This window comes from Oryzias latipes, chromosome 15, assembly GCF_053564925.1.
Source record: "Oryzias latipes strain Hd-rR chromosome 15, Olatipes_Hd-rR_3.1".
Lineage (NCBI taxonomy): Eukaryota > Metazoa > Chordata > Actinopteri > Beloniformes > Adrianichthyidae > Oryzias > Oryzias latipes.
In genome coordinates, this window is record NC_136251.1 from 19355551 (window position 1) to 19373291 (window position 17741).

The 17741-nt window shown below is 41.7% G+C and overlaps 1 protein-coding gene across 1 annotated transcript in view; it reads right to left on the reverse strand.

The window, feature by feature from the left end:
- The window catches only part of phactr2 (phosphatase and actin regulator 2), a 47836-nt gene that overhangs the window by 11918 nt on the left and 18177 nt on the right, over positions 1-17741 (reverse strand). The window contains exons 3-6 of the mRNA XM_020709455.3: positions 11100-11291; positions 4758-4832; positions 4320-4463; positions 1251-1496 (exon numbers count right to left, since the gene is read on the reverse strand). Coding sequence (XP_020565114.1) covers positions 1251-1496; positions 4320-4463; positions 4758-4832; positions 11100-11291 — 657 coding nt within the window. The remainder of the gene's footprint in view (positions 1-1250; positions 1497-4319; positions 4464-4757; positions 4833-11099; positions 11292-17741) is intronic.

Consider the following 17741-nt stretch of genomic DNA (forward strand, 5'->3'; position numbering starts at 1 on the left):
GCTCACTACGTGCAATCTTTCATCTGAAGGAGTGATATTTCAGAGTTTAGGCACAGCCTCTAGTAGGTTTATGTCCAGACATAAACTAGACACACTGCAATGTTGCAGACTTAATGAAAAACAGGAGGACACATCGTTTGAAAATTGCCACCTGTTTTTATGAGCTGTGCATGACTGCATTGTAAAATTCAGTCATGCACTGTGACAGAGCAGTTATGATGAAACAACTTTCTGTTTGCTGTTTTAACCAAAGGGGGATCATGTGGCATTGGTTTAACAGACGGCACATGTTAGTACACCCAAACACACAATAAAAGCTTTTTAAAAGAAATACAATTTGATGCATTTCATTTTTGATCTTTTGTCCTTTTCTTAAAGTATTTAAAAAAATGACTTTTTTATACAAGTTTATAGTTTTAGAAAACATAAAAACCCAGGTACCCATTTGCAAAGCTCATTAAATCAAACCTAGCATCTTAGCAACAGTTTGAAAGGAGAAACACTCAGAAATTTGAAACTGAAATGATTTCTTGTTACATTTGTTCTCCTTCATAAGTAAAATGCCACACGTACATGTCAAAAACTGAAAAACCATGATTTTCATCGGAGAGGGACTTGAAAAGATCTCTTACAGTTTTGTTTTTTATGCAAACACCATATATTTGATTTATTTACTTCATAATCTCCAGTAACCACCCTGAGTAACATTCTTAAAGACACAGGGTAATTTGACATTATGAAAGTCTTACTGTTACCTAAGAGTTTGCTGCCAGCTAGACTATTTCAGGATTAAAGGGAAAGATTTTTTAAATCTGGGGTAAACACCCAAAGGTAATGTTAACTGACAGTGTCTGCAATGTCTGTAAGAGCTGGAAAGTTTAGCCTGAGGAAAAATATGAAGGTGCAACTCAAGGAAGAACCTTTTAACAAAATTAAAAACTGAAAACATATCAGTATACAAAGTATTGTTGTGTGCGACTTTCACACATTAGTTGAAGCGTTACGAGCACGCCCTACCACTGTGCCATCAAAAATCACACCAGTGATTTATAAAATGTATGAAAGCCCTGCAGAAATGACTTTTCACACACACACTCACAATGGGTTTTTGTGAAGCGCACAAATAAATCTGTACTTCAGTCTTCTCCAAAAACCTCCACAGTGACTTGACTGACAGCAGGCAGGCAGGCAGGCAGGCAGGGATGAACATCCACTGATCAACAGGTTTCTTTACAGTCAGCTGAACTTACCATTCCCTCGGCTAGCAGTGTTAGTATGCCGTGGGTTAGCTTTTGTCTGCTGGGATGTGCCATTCTTGCCAGCGGTTTTAGTTGTCTTTTTAGTTGCAGAAGCACCGTCTTTTTGCCTGGTCGTAGTGCCCGTGCCGACAGCAGGTTTAGCAGATGCTGGTGCAGCAGCACTTTGCTGTTTTTTAGCTTGGGCGTCTCGAGGTCGCGCCTGGTTTGCCCGGCCAGGTTGTTTAGTGTCACACCTCTCTGAGCAGATCAGAGCAAGCAGGAAGGAAAGAGGCAGTCAAGGCAGACTTGAAGAGAAAGTGGAAGCAAGGTTAGCGATGCTCATCTGTGCAAACAAATGCACAAATGGACATGCAGTCAAGCAGAAATGAGAGATTAGAGAACAGAAGAGACCTCTGTGTTTACTATTTTAGGGAGTTTTGACAGATGATGCCTTCCTAACATCAAATGGTATTGTATGTTTTATTAGAAGCCTTTCTTTCTTTTTCTTTTTTTACTTTTGACAAACATTTCTATAGGATCAATGCTAACAGGGTTGAGATGAAAACAGCACTTAGGCAATAGGCAGCATTGGACTGTACAGCAGTGGGCTGTCTCCTGAGGGACTGGGAAGCATTAGCTAGAAGGATCTAGCACTCTAGTAAGACGAAATGCTGTAATGGGAATATCTATTTGAACACATTAGATAAGCTCATAGATCTCGGAGTTCGATAAGGGCCCAAAAACTGCTGCACGAACAAACGCATTGAGCGGCTACAAGGAAGGACTTAAAGCATCTAAAAAAAGCCACATAAAAAGATAGAAGACAACCATCTTTATTGGTTTGTTTAACCCCCCCCCCAAACTATATTTTTACTATTGTAAAATCGTTCCCATAGATCTTTTATTTTATGCAGTTTTTAGCTCAAATCAAGGAGGATTCCCAATGAGAGCGGAGGAGGCGGGACTTTGGCCCGTCCAAGCCTTTAGCCGAGTCATAAGTCCGAGCTTTTTAAACATCCGGCTTTTATCGGCTCCTGATTCCAACGCTATATGAATAAAGAAATAATCTGAAACGCAGTTTTAACTCCAGATTCTTTAACACATGTCCTCATTATGAGAAAAATGCTACAAGAACATGTTACAAACACGACTTACATTGGAGTGGGTCTTTAAGAGCACAAAGCAAAATTAAAAAATCCAAGCAAGCTGGGTATCCCCTTAATATTTGTAAATCAAATTGATTAAGAATTCAATTAAAAATGTGATTACATTTGAACTTTTTTCTCATTTTATTCCAAAAGAACTATTATTTTTTATTTATTTCAACATTTAATAAGTAATGGGAGGATTATTCCCTTGAGAGGCCACATCTCATTTTTAAGTGGTTCCTTGAAATGTGATCAATTTTAAAAAGGTAGAACTGTCTTTAATAAAATCTGACACATTAACATTTATAACCAACATGATATCGGTACTTTTTTAGCCTTTTAAGGAAAATTAATACATGGATTGGAATTATGCATTAATGCATTTTTTAAGTAAGAATATACTTGATCAATTTTATTTAAATTAAATCCAGTAAAGATTTCTACCATGAAGCATCATACACAGGCTAATTGTATAAATGAAGGGGAAAATAATCCATATTAGCTAAAACAGAAATGGGTAGATATTTTTGAAAAATCAAAAAAAAAAATTTTTTTTTTTTTGCATATACCAACAAATTAGGCCTCATAGTTTTGGGCTTCAAATGGATTATTATAGTATAGAAAGTAATCCATTTTTGAAAAGATCGAGTACACCGTTAATACTGGTCGTTCATTATGCTCTGATGGATTCCTGATCAAACTGAAATGATTCCATTCCAAGGGGAACTCTACTGAAGTTTACAATGTGTAAGTCCTTTTACGGTGCGTGCTGCCCAAGCAGATACATAAGACAGACAGCTAGCTGTGTATTAAATGCACACTCATCTGTCTGGTCTTCTTCAAGCACTTGTACTTGTCACACAATCTCTCTTATGATCATAACAGTATGATAGCAAGATCTCCCAGTACTACAGCTGAGTTCCCACCTCACACATACTCAGCAAGCTGAAAAGTATCGTTTTTTTTCCAAACTCATTTGATATGTTTTCTTGCTTTGTTCTTCTCGGCTTGTAGGTTTTTGAATTCCTATTTTGATCTTATTCACATTCAAATTATGAAAGTTTTCTTTACAAAGATTTTAAATAATTTACAGACAAATGCTGCACCAACTCAAACTGGCCTGTCCTTTGAATAATATAATTAAACAAAGAGTTGAACCTCGGTCCTAGATCACGTGTAATGTGTTCTCCCTACTCTATGGCGGCTCCAAAAGAGTGAAGACTCTTTGGGTTACTTTGAAAGCACTCTGGTCAAATGCAGAGGAATTCCACTACAGAGATGAGAACAGCAGAGAGGAGTGGAAACCCGTCTGTTTCTTTTTACACACATCTCTACAGAAAAGCAGCAGCTTGCTGAAATTTCACACATTACAATCCTCGCAACTGTTAAGCTCACAAGAGCAACCTTACCAAATACTGAAATGCAATCAGTTATCAAACATTACATTAGAAAGATTGAATTGATCAAATATAATCTTTTAGATTTTATTTGAGTAATGCTTCAAAATCAAAGAAAGATCAAATTAATATGAACAGTTTTTTGAAGGCTTTTAAGTTTAAGATCAAATTAATATGAACAGTATTTTTAAGGCTTTTAAGTTTTATCCCCAGATAAAATGCATTTTTTTTGTTTTTGCTGGCATCTCCATTTTTTTCATGTTGGTACATCAAATCTTACTTTCTCCATATCACTGCACCATTTTCAAAACCAAAGTCAGAGTGGACACACTCGGAGCTATTCTTCCACATAGACCACACCCACTTCCACCTTTTGACACTTTATCTCTCACAAAGGAAAAAAAAGAAAGTTCTGCTTGAGGAGTGAAGTCATTTTTCTGTTCTTATGAAACTTGGACCCACTTAAGAGACACCCGGGTTAAAGAATCATACAAGCCATGAAAACCAACGTTTGCAGAAACGGACTCCATGGGTACCTGTTGTTTTGTCCCCGGTGTTAACTGGGCCAGAAGCTTGTTCCTGCAACTGAGTTTCTGGAGACTCAATATCTACTTTCACTTCCTCTGCAGTCAAACTGGACGTCGTGTGGCCGTTCAGATTTTCACTGTTGATTGGTTCATCTGTGAGACAGAGAGAAAAGAATCCTGACTTTAATGTTTCGGTTCATAATGAATGTCAGACAAAGTTTGTTCAGTCTTTGTTTGTGTTCTCCCCAGAAACCCTGAGGATAAAGTTGGTAAAAAGCAAACAGAAGCATGTGACTAAACAACTGCTTACTCTTTAAATTTCCTTCCTGGATTAACAAAGCACATTTTAATGATCAGATGTGGGGGGAAAAAAATCCTAAGCACATTTAGTTCTACTTTATCTTTTCTAACAAAAGGAAACCGAAATAAAGAAATAAGTGAACAAACTTTGTTCGGGCATGAGGACTCCTTTCCTGATGAGCTCCTCCCTTGTTTGTCTGGTGGAGATTTTTCTCTCTAGAACTGAAAGATGAATGTAAAAATCAAGCAACATTCTGAAATAATCTATCTAGCTATCTATTTATCTATCTATCTATCTTATCCTCCAGCAGCAAGCACCCCATAATGTACACACAAGTCTCTAAAACTGCATTGCAACTGATCATTGCAGCTCCCACTTACTGAAGCACAAACGCACAACACACACACAGTGTGCAATGAGCTAAGCTCCAATTTAACTGCGATACGTTTCTGAAACCTTCTGAAGACAATACTAAAAGATAGATAGAAAGTAGAAAGAATCATTTGATACAAATTTCACATGCTAGCAGACTAAATGTGCAAAAACAATGAGAAACTAACAACTAGATGTTGAGAGAAATTAAACAGCAAACAGCTCAAATCAAAGCTAGATTAGCTAGATTAAACGTTGAAGACTAAGCCATTTTGGTTAATTCAAGCTGCTCATTGATGTTCAGAATTAACTCAAAGAAACTGGACCTTGGTCTTGTTCCGGTGGATTTTGTGTTGCTCAAAGAATGTGTCACGGTGCCTGTCAGTTCACCTCCCCCCCTCCTACAGCTCTCACCACCTTGCTGATTGGAACCAGCTGATCCTCATCTTCTCATCATCCTGCCGGTCTTCATAAGGGAGCTCTCACCAGAATTCTACGCCAGTTTGTTATACTCACTCCGGTGCTTATGCCTGGCCTCTTAGTCTCAGCTAAGTTTATCTTGTCTCCATACTTACCACATCTTGTGCTCACCTTCAGGTTCCTACCTTGGTCACGCTGGTTCCTCCCCTCCACGCTGGTCCTGCCGTCCTCGGCATCCACGCCTCGTTCCAAACTGGTTTCCGCCGTCCTCGGCGTCCACGCCTTACCTCAAGCCGGTCCCGCTGTCCTCAGCGCCCAAGCCTCGCTCCCTCTGGATCCACAGTTCGACGCGTCCTCGTGTCGCCCCCTCCCCTTCATCTGCATCAGCTCAAAGGAAACACCAAGTTCAATCCACGGAGGAAATACGTCCACATCCCCTCAGAAACTTATTTACCTCTAAAATAAATCCATTTAAAGTCATCCTTGCTGTGAGTTTTCTTCCGGGTTTCAGCATCTGGGTCTGCTACGTCTACGACGCCATGACAGAACAAACTGGCCTAGAATTCCCAGACCCAGCTGACCCGGAAGATCTACGTCAGACCGTCATCCAGCACGGACTGTTTCTGGACCTCCTCTACAGTACCATCACCCGGGTCAGCGCTATTCAGGAGGACCTTTCTCGTCGCCTGAGAATAATTTCTCAAGCCCAGATGAATTCAATCGGACAATATCCAGCTAATGCTAATACCAACATTGCAGCCCCTACAGCCGGGAGCTTGGACATATCCGCTGCCTCTGGGATTCCTGAAAATTTCCGGCTTCAACCGGAGTTTTTTCAGGGGGACGTTGAATCATGTGGGGGTTTCCTTCTTCAATGCAGACTTATTTTTCAGCAGGCTCCGCGATATTACCAAGCTGACCACAGCAAGATCACCCTCATAGTTAACTCCCTCAGAGGCAAAGCGCTCAAATGGGCTCAGGCCTTTCTAACTGCTAACCCCATTTCTCAGATTTCTTTCGAGCGTTTCTTAGGTGAATTTCAGCTGGTCTTTGATCAACCCCGCAAGACAGAGGAGGCGACGCGCCACCTTCTACGATTAAGGCAACACAGCCGATCTGTAAGTGAACATTTAATTGACTTTCGAATACTAGCTGTGGAAGCTGGATGGCCGGACGTTGCCCTAAAAGGGGTTTTCTATCGATCACTTAACAACCAGATCAAAGACCATCTCTGTTCTCAGTCTGAAGCCAGAACGTTCGAGGAGCTCGTTACTGCAGCTCTTCGCTCTGACGTACGACTCCGCGAGCGTCAGGTAGAAAGAGCACATACTGAGAGGAAAACTGTAAATAACCCTGTGTCTAAAACCCCCATGCCAGAATCTCCTTCCATCTCTCGTGAACACGTCACCTGCTCCTCTGAGGAACCCATGCAGATCGGACATTCTAAACTCACACCGGCGGAACGCCGCAGACGCCAGGTAGAAGGTACCTGTTTCTATTGTGGACATTCTGGGCACCATGTGCAGCAGTGCTCCTTACGTTTAAACTCCAAAGCCCCCCGCTAGAAGACAGGCCGCGGGAGGGTTCCTCCACTGTTATTCAGGAAAATAACTTTCTTTATTTACCTGTCAAGCTATGTCACCAGTCTCATGTTCATGTATGCCAAGCCCTCATAGACTCCGGAGCTGAACAAAGTTTTATTGACAGTCACTTAGTGTCCAAACTCAGTCTCCCCACAGAACCGCTGGATCATCCTGTCAAGGCAGCTGGACTAGGTGGTCAGCTGCTCACTCGAATCACTCACCGCACCAGACCCGTGCAACTTGTCACCTCTGGTAACCATCATGAAGTCATGCAATTCTATATTACTCAAACGCTTCAATCTCCTGTTATCTTAGGCTTCCCATGGCTCCGCAGTCACAATCCCCAGTTCGATTGGGTGAATCTTCACATAACTAACTGGAGCACCCATTGCCTTGCCAACTGCCTCCGCTCCGCAGTACCATCAGTTTCTCCCAATCTGGAGCCAGCACCTGATGATATTGACCTCTCCAAGGTACCCTCATGTTATCATGATCTCAGGACTGTTTTCAGTAAAAGCAAGGCAGGAGCTCTACCTCCGCACCGACCTTATGATTGCTCCATCGAGCTATTAAACGGGGCCACTCTCCCCAAGGGACGATTATTCAATCTGTCAGGTCCTGAAAAACTCTCCATGGAAAAGTACATCCATGAATCTCTTTCCTCGGGTCACATTCGTCCTTCTTCGTCCCCCGTTGGTGCAGGTTTTTTCTTTGTCCAGAAGAAAGATAAGACCCTTCGGCCATGCATCGACTACCGAGAATTAAACCAGATCACAGTTAAGAATAAATATTCTTTGCCTCTCATCAGCTCCGCCTTGGACACCGTTCAGGAAGCGCGTGTATTCACTAAATTGGATCTCCGTAATGCGTACCATCTAGTCCGTATGAAGGAGGGGGACGAATGGAAGACTGCTTTCAACACCCCCCTTGGTCATTTTGAATACCTGGTGATGCCCTTTGGGCTCACCAATGCCCCTGCAGTCTTCCAACACCTAGTTAATGACGTCCTCCGAGACTTCCTTAATAGGTTTGTCTTCGTCTATCTTGACGATATTCTCATTTATTCACCCAATCACGATCTCCACATGCACCATGTTCGTCAGGTCCTTGAGCGTCTTCTTGAAAATCGACTCTTTGTAAAGGCTGAAAAGTGCGACTTTCACGTATCTACCGTGTCTTTTCTTGGGTTCATTATTGAGGCTGGCAACATCCGCCCCGATCCAGCCAAGGTTTCCGCTGTCGCCAACTGGGAACCTCCCGATTCACGTAAACAGTTACAACGTTTTCTCGGATTTGCCAATTTTTACCGTAGATTCATACGCAACTACAGCAGTCTCGCCGCCCCACTCACTCAACTTACGTCTGTTAATACACCTTTTGTTTGGAACCCAGAGGCCCAGGCCGCCTTCGATAAACTCAAGGGGATGTTCATCTCAGCTCCCATCCTGATCCAACCTGACCCCCAACGTCAGTTTATCGTAGAGGTTGACGCCTCCGATACCGGAGTAGGAGCCGTTCTTTCCCAACGTGAGGTTTCCTCAGGGAAACTCAAACCCTGCGCTTTCTTTTCACGTAAACTGTCACCTGCGGAACGGAACTATGACGTTGGGAACCGCGAACTCCTTGCCATAAAGTTAGCTCTGGAGGAATGGCGTCATTGGCTCGAGGGGGCGGAGCACCCTTTCATAGTTTGGACGGATCATAAAAATCTCGCTTACCTCCGTTCTGCCAAACGCCTAAACTCCCGTCAGGCCCGCTGGTGCCTCTTTTTTGATCGGTTTTCATTCATCATTACTTATCGACCCGGAAGTAGGAACGTCAAACCCGATGCATTATCTCGCATCCACAGTAATCATGACCTTGAGGAGGCCACTCCCATTATTCCACCCACCTGCGTGGTCGGTAATCTCACGTGGGATATCGAAACGCGGGTCCTGCAGGCTCAGGATGAGGAACCCGATCATCCTCCTCCCCCCGCTAACACTCTATACGTGCCTTCCTCTCTGCGTTCGGACGTTCTGGTTTGGGGTCACACTTCTCGTGTTTCTTGTCACGGGGGTGTCCAAAGAACGCTCAGTCTCATTAAGCGCAGGTTTTTCTGGCCCACCCTAGAACGGGATGTCAGGGAGTTTATCGCCGCTTGTGATATTTGCGCCAGATCCAAATCTTCCAATTTGCCTCCGGCTGGTTTACTTCACCCTTTGCCCATCGCTACTCGCCCTTGGTCCCATATTGCCCTAGATTTCGTCACAGGGTTGCCTCCGTCACAAGGCAACACTGTCATCCTTACAGTCGTTGATCGCTTCTCTAAAGCGGCTCAGTTCATTCCATTACCTAAACTCCCCACCGCCGTTGAAATGGCGGACATCCTGGTCCATCAGGTTTTCAGAAACCACGGGATCCCCAAGGACATAGTTTCAGACCGGGGACCTCAATTTGTGTCCCAGGTCTGGAGAACCTTTTGCTCCGCCCTGGGTGCTACCGTTAGCCTCTCCTCAGGTTATCACCCCCAGTCTAACGGCCAAGCGGAGCGTGCTAATCAGGAGCTGGAAGCTGCCCTCCGTTGCCTGGCTGCCCAGAATCCCTCCACCTGGTCCAAGTTCCTAGTATGGATTGAATACGCTCACAATAACCATCCCTCCTCTGCCACCGGTTTATCACCATTCGAAATATCCCTTGGTTATTCACCTCCGCTGTTCCCCTCACAGGAGTTAGATTTGGCCGTTCCCTCTGTGCAGCATCATCTGCAACGTATCCAGCGTATCTGGCGCCAAGCTAAAGCTGCCCTTCTGCGCACTCGGGAGAGCAACTGCCGTCTGGCTAACCGTCGTAGGAGAGCGGCCCCAAATTACCAACCTGGGCAAAAGGTTTGGCTTTCCTCCAGGAACATACCCCTTCAGGTCACCTCACGCAAGCTAGCACCCCGTTACATTGGTCCTTACATCATTGACGAAATCATCAATCCTTCCTGTGTTAAACTACGGCTCCCGGCTGCTTTAAAGATTCATCCCTCGTTCCATGTTTCCCAGATCAAGCCCTTTCAGGAAAGCTCCTTGTGCCCACCGTCCGCTTCCCCACCACCCCCCCGGCTCATTGACGGCGCGCCTGCCTTTACGGTCTCTCGTATTCTGGACATTCGCCGCCGGGGCCGTGGTCACCAGTACTTGGTGGACTGGGAGGGTTACGGTCCGGAGGAGCGCTCCTGGATCTCCCGCTCCATGATCCTGGACCGTTCCCTCCTGGACGACTTTTTCAGGGCCCACCCTGACCGCCGTCCTGGACCGCCTGGAGGCGGTCGTTGAGGGGGGGGTACTGTCACGGTGCCTGTCAGTTCACCTCCCCCCCTCCTACAGCTCTCACCACCTTGCTGATTGGAACCAGCTGATCCTCATCTTCTCATCATCCTGCCGGTCTTCATAAGGGAGCTCTCACCAGAATTCTACGCCAGTTTGTTATACTCACTCCGGTGCTTATGCCTGGCCTCTTAGTCTCAGCTAAGTTTATCTTGTCTCCATACTTACCACATCTTGTGCTCACCTTCAGGTTCCTACCTTGGTCACGCTGGTTCCTCCCCTCCACGCTGGTCCTGCCGTCCTCGGCATCCACGCCTCGTTCCAAACTGGTTTCCGCCGTCCTCGGCGTCCACGCCTTACCTCAAGCCGGTCCCGCTGTCCTCAGCGCCCAAGCCTCGCTCCCTCTGGATCCACAGTTCGACGCGTCCTCGTGTCGCCCCCTCCCCTTCATCTGCATCAGCTCAAAGGAAACACCAAGTTCAATCCACGGAGGAAATACGTCCACATCCCCTCAGAAACTTATTTACCTCTAAAATAAATCCATTTAAAGTCATCCTTGCTGTGAGTTTTCTTCCGGGTTTCAGCATCTGGGTCTGCTACGTCTACGACGCCATGACAGAATGTTGCTTATTAAGAGGAGGAAAATCCAAAAACAGACGGAGCTAAACAGGCTGCTACAAAGGAGAACAGATCTCCACGCATTATTTCCTTCAAATAGTCTGATGATGTAAAATAATTGCAGGCATTGGCATTGTCAGAATGAGAAAGCCACACACATCTAGTCTTGTTAAAGCTCCCAATCACACAGAAGACATCCAACCTTTAGAGAGATCCTGGAATTTGTCACTGGACTTCTTCTTTCTCCACTTCCATGGTTTGAAGAGCTTCCCCAGTGAAGGCAGTTTGCCTCGCTGCTGCTGCTGCTGTCGGGATGAATGGGCATTCTGGCTCCCAGTGGCGTTGTCCACTACAACGTCACAGCTGGCCACGGCAGACTTCTCCAAGCCGTCAACTGAAAGGCACCAATGCAGAATGATGAAAAAAAAGACAAAACCATTACCACCACCATTCAGATTCAATCTATAACGTAGAAGAGACAGAGAAATGCCTTTTGTTAATTTACAGTCATTTAAAATTAGAGGTGTTTACATTAGATCGTGGTACAGTAGAATAGTGAGGCTGTGATACCACAATCATCTAGAATGCACCTTCTCTAACCAAATAAACTCAACTACATAGTCTTAGATTTAGTCCTTTAGGAAATCATCAGATTTTATTCTTGCTTTCATAAATAAACGGGGAAACAAGTAACTGCTTTAAAATCTTTTTTTTTTAACTAAAACAATAGAGCCATCTCTGAAAATGCATTTTACTGTCCGTTATAGCTTCGGTAATATTAGTACAGTTGTCTTTTTCTTTTAATTCAGACTTGAAAATATTGTGAAGCTAGGATTTGTGAGGCGCCTGCAGCATTGAACTGTCTTACATTCTGCATGTCTGCCTGTTGAACTGGAGAGTAGTGTTTCCAGATTCACCATCCATACACTGAACAAGTCTCTCACTCCACCACGAAAAAACAAGACTGTCCATCTTATTCAAATCGGTACTGGGGGCAATTACCATATCAATGGCGAGCAGTTAACATCACCCAGTGAGGGTCCTTAGGCAAAACCCTTAACGCTACTGCCTCCCGAGCGCGGTTTCGGCTGCAGCTCACCGCTCCCCAAGGGAATGGGTCAAATGCGGAGAAAGAATTTCCCTTCATGGGATAAAATACAGTGTATATAAAAAAAAAAAAAAAAAAATCACTGCTGCCAGAGTTCTCCAGGTTCTGATCCAGTGATTACCACTTTACTGCAAAACTGATTTTAAGTACTGATACTAGTTTATGAATCACTTAGTGCTAAAGGACCAATAGACTTATTTTGTTTACATGTGGTTCGCAAATCCAGAAGCAAGAAGTACACAGTTAGTGGAACTGAATCAGATCTAAACAAGAGGCTCATTTTAGCTATTAAGCAGCACCAAGATGGAGCCGACTTCCTGATAAACTCAGGTGCTCACCTACTGTACGTAGATTTAAGACCTAACTTAAAGGTTTCTTCATTTTTAGTACTTTTGTTTGAAATACTATCATCTCTCAATTTTAGTTTTCATGTTATTTTTCTTTGTATTTTAGATCCCTTTACACTGCAGAATCTTTTACATCCGTGAGGCTTTCTGACCTTCTGTGTACAAAAGATAGAAATAAACCTGCCATAATTTATACTATATAAAAATACACATTATTAAAAAAGAAATAAAAATAGTAGCTGTCAACCTTTTCATAGAAGTAACCTACATTTATACTCATCTCAATGTTTCTAATGAATGTGGCACAAGGAAAACAAATGTATTTCATTAAATTCAAGGATTGTGATGCCCATTGCACTTCGTTTCATTTTGACTTCTTACCTTCTGACTAATAACCCACCATGAGCTTGGTGGGCACTTATGTTGCAATTAGTTTCAAACAGGACTGAGAACATCTGTGTTTTTTTCCACAAAGTTCCCTCCTGCTGAAAGATTGGAAGCGCTGTGAATACTGTGCTGTGTGTGAATAGTGCGTGCGTGCATTTGCCTGTGTGTACAGGAAGCTTCCAAAAGGAAAAAGAGGAGATATCTGAATCTTCACATGAGGAAGGCTTTTGATTTTTCAGCAACAGAAAACTGCTGAATCACCGTTGGCAGCAAAGAGCCAGGCAAAAAGCCCATGTTGTTTTAGCTCCACTTCGGTAAACAGAGCACATGACAAACTTTATTTCCAGACACTGAAAGAAAACATGGATAACCTATGTTTAATTCAGTCTAATTACATCCATCTCATTTGGTTAAAATAAATCTACCAATGGCCCAATCCAAATAAACACAGTTGTGGCGGTCCAGTTAAATAAACTCTACTTACAAATGAAAGTGTATGGAATTCCCATTTCAAACAAAACCAACCGACAGAACTCGATCTTTATATATTGATTCAGTTTCCTGCCCTGAAAATCCACTTTGGTGCAACAAAGAGCAGAAAGGAAAGTACCCATTTAACAGGATGTATAAAAGTTTATAAAAAAAAAAACATTTTAGATTTGAGACAAAGGTCATCTATTTGCGTAATACTGTTAATAAATCTCTCCTATGCATGATTTTATTCCAATTATTTGATGCCATAGTTACAAATTTCCTTATTTATAAAGCAATTCTCAACAGCTATTGAAAATCACACTCATGCTGTAAACCATGATGAATTTCACAATGACGCAAGAGGTTTGTGAAAGGCTGAGTCAAACGACACTGGCACCTCCACCATCTCTCGTAAAATACAGTGGTGTGGAGAGAAGTTAATTCTAGTGGGTTGGACTTTAAACGTGTCAGTGATGCACAAGGCATAATTATGTGTGTGCTTTACTGTGCTTTAGTGTCACAACAGCATTTGAAAAAAAATGTCGTCAACAGTGCTTCCTCATTTATTGCGGGGGTTACGTTCTAAAAGAAACCTGCAATAGGTAAAATCTGCGAAGAATGTAAAAGCCCTACAGTTTTTATGCATTTATCAGACTGATATTAAAGTTTTCACACTTTTCTCTCTGGAACCTTCATAGGAAAATAAGTCCAGTATTTGAAAATGAAAACAAAGATTACCTAGTGATCAAAGATTAAAGCAAATTTGAAAAGCTGAATGTGTTCTGCACAGGAGACACGACATGGAAGAGATTGATTGGCAAGTCCATCAGCCAATCAGTATGCAGAACACAATGCACGGTTTACCAAAAAAAAATAAAAATAAACGCTTACTTGCTCTGAAAGAAATAAATCAGGTAAACAGCAAGACCACGAAAGGTGAACCGTGATATAGCAAGGGACTACTACACAAGCTGGGGAAAAAAAACACACATGACCACACCACAGTCACAGTAGCTGATCATGCTTGCATGGCAGGAATGTGAATGTGTGTGTGGAAATGTGATGGTTAAGTCTTTTGGGCCTTGATGAAAGTAGGAGAGCACTATAAGAGTGTAGACAATTTACCGTTTCCAAAAAAAATGAGACTGTTACACTATCTTATGACAGATGCTTGAAAACTACAGAAACTACATCTTACAAATCTTGCCTTGAAACAGTAAAAAAAAAAAAAACACTGCCAGAAAAAAGCTGAAAATTGCAAAATTAGGTCAACCAAAAGGTGAAAAAGGAAAAATAAATAAATAAAAATATTGAATCTAGGACAACTAACAGTTTCTTGTGGAACATTTTAGGCTAATAATAAGTTTTTTATGGGGGTAAATAATTCTGCTAGAAATTTGACAGGAGTTGGTAAAAACTTTACAGTATATCTTACATAAATAAACAGTTAAAGTATAGAAACTACAGACTACATTAGTTTTTACTGGATTGCATTTGTTAGACAGAGATATAGAGGTATTACTGTGACAAGAAACAGATGTTTCACTAGTTAAGGTTGTAAAATGAGGCCCCAATAAAATATTCCAAATTAACAAGCAGGTCTAATTAAACAAGTCCAATAGTTGTTAAATTAGGCACTGTAAAATTCACAGCATAACACTGCAACTATTTAAGTTTTACTGCTGTTGACTTAAAACTATGCCATGGGAAAAGAAGTGCAACATCTCAGCTTTGGCACTCGCTTGCTTACACACATAACAAAACAGATGAGTGCGTCATCAACGCCATCATTTCCTGTTCCTGTGTTGATATCAAATCACAACAATAGTTGCATTTCACCGACAGTTCTAAGCCACTAATGAATGGAAATTCAGCTCCAGCAGCAACCATCACCCAAGGAACAAGGAGCATTCAAGGATAACTGATGTACTCCCCGGGGAAAAAAATGACAAAATAAACCAATTTGATTTTACAATATTATCATTAAAATGCTCATCTGGGAGAAATGCCATATAAATACTGTTAAGCACTCATATCCAGTTCACAGCAAAAAGATTCTTCATCTCATTTGACCATGTTTCTCTTATTTTCTTGAATGCTTTTGCCATCTGATAAAATCTGATCAATTATATGAAGTCTATATCACTACATTTCTGACTATGTACAAGGGATTTTACATACTTTTCTCTTTCTGAAATAAAACAAACGGTTTTAACAGAGGAAAATATTCTCCTGCTACTCTATGAATACCTGCGCAAGATGAGCCAAATGAGAAGAAGGTGTGACAAATGTGGGAGATTTCTTTTCGTAAGAAAAAATTTCCAACGATATTAATCTGCATCGTCTTATCACACATTTTCAGCAGTTATGGAGTTGTGTTGTTTTCTCACTGCCTTCTCTTAGGATGTCCAGATATTTTCAGAGCCTTTGATTTTCTTAATATGAAAGCTCCATTTGCCTGTCAAGCAGACGTGCCTCTTCAGTTTGCTTGGCACAAGGGCTCAGTCACTAAATGACTAAGTTCATCTATTCATATAGCTTTTTCATTTTACTGATGTTGAAAACTCAAATATTTTATCATCGCGATTCAGTTGTGTCATTCTTCATCGTTTACATGTCATAGAAACTTAGTGAAGTTGCATTTTCCCAGAGAAAATGTTCTCCAGGGAACCAAAGATCAGTGCTTCTCAACCCCTGAATCTCTGAAAAAAATGGAGCTGTAATGAGAATCTTCCCTTTGTTGTGGCAGAAACACATTTCTAGAATTATAAAAACACATGACAATTCATGAGCACAGCAACAAAGGTTCTTTAGGCAAAACAAGTCTGGCAACTTCTTGGCTATACCTACATACTGTATATTGGTAAATACAGCCATGTAGCAAAATGCAGAGCCTGCTTCAAAGATGCCAAATTCTTATGACAATAAATGTCAAACTTTGTACTTACCAGATCTAGGAAAACAATAAGGCACAGTTTGTTTATGATCTGAATAAACTGCAAAGCTCTAGTAGAGGCCATATTTTATGTGTGGCAAGTTGTGAAATGGATGCCCAGATTACAACACACAAGACCTACAGAATACATTGTTCATCTCAGATGTAGTATCAACAAGCTGTCGACTACCTTGACTTCAGAGCTTTTATTTTAGAGGACACAAGACCCCACTAAGCCAGAGCAATTCAGACGTAGAACCAAGAACAAACTTTCTGTTCGTAAACATGACAGAAACCCAAAGGTACCAAATCTTGCAGTTCCTACATAACCATTACGGGAGGTTTCAAAAAGTAGCCATTTACCACCAAACCCCATGCTGAAAAGTAATCTTAAACACTAATAATAAACCTATTTGTTGTCTTTTCTAATGTTCTTTGTAGTTTTTTTCTCTATTTATTTTACAAGTCAGTCATTTTTATTTAGTTCAAATGTGTTTATTAGTGGCATGTTTCTCAGTAATTGTTGATGAGCCCATAAGTGAACTAAAAAAACTCTTCATTTCACTTTGCCCCTCTCAATCACTGTTTTAGGCTTGTTATTGGGTTGGGTGAAGCAAACTCTGGTCACTTTATTCTTAATTTGTGCTGTTCAGTACCTAATGTGATTAGAGATGTTCCACCAAGTGTTTATGTCTGAAGAATACACAGACAAAACCCTGACTAACAACCCTAAATGCTCATCATTCCAGTCAATATAGCATGACCAAACAGCTATGTCCTTCCTTGTATAGTTCTAGGAAGCCACATTACTAAGAAAGAAAACCACATACATTAACATTGACTATCAACTAGGTAAGGCAGGAAAATTAGCCTTAATGTTGCATAAGTTCACCTCCTGACAGTAGAAGTTAATACAACTTACATAATGATGACATCTCGGAGCATTTTCTTCTTTTTTTAAAGATCATTTTCATCTCAAAACAAACAAATGAATTGAGTTTTATCTTTTTGCATTCAAGATTGAAGCTAAAAATCTACTTAAGCTTGGCATTACAACACCTCCTGTCTAGACTCGCCTCCATGCTTCCACACTGGATTTCATAGACTTCTCCTAATACCTCTCCTCTGGCTAAGAGTGAGTCAGGACTTTGATAAATAGCAGATGTGGCAATAGATGTGTGCCATTAATGTCAACTACACCTCAATGCCAAGAAATTTAAAGAAACGCTGTAAACAAACCCAACATATGTGATGTCATAATGATGGGAAACAATGCAGGGTGACAAAGCCAGCATGTTTTTTCTCAGACGTTTAAGCATGAGCATGTGTTGAGGAGGAGGGGAAAGGGAGAGGCTTCCTTTCTTTGCTGCAAATCCCATGAGAAGGAAGAAGTTGACTCCATGACCAGAAGAAGAGGTATTGAAGGGGAGGAAGAGACCAAAAAACAGGGGTGGAGGGCAGAAAACCATTAAAAAGAAGAAAGAAAAAAGGAAAAATTAAAAAGACATGGCAGGAGGAGGTGCAGGACAAAAGTAGAAGAAAGCACAGACCTAGTTTTGTTTGTTTTTGTTTTTTTATGTGCTTGCTTATTAC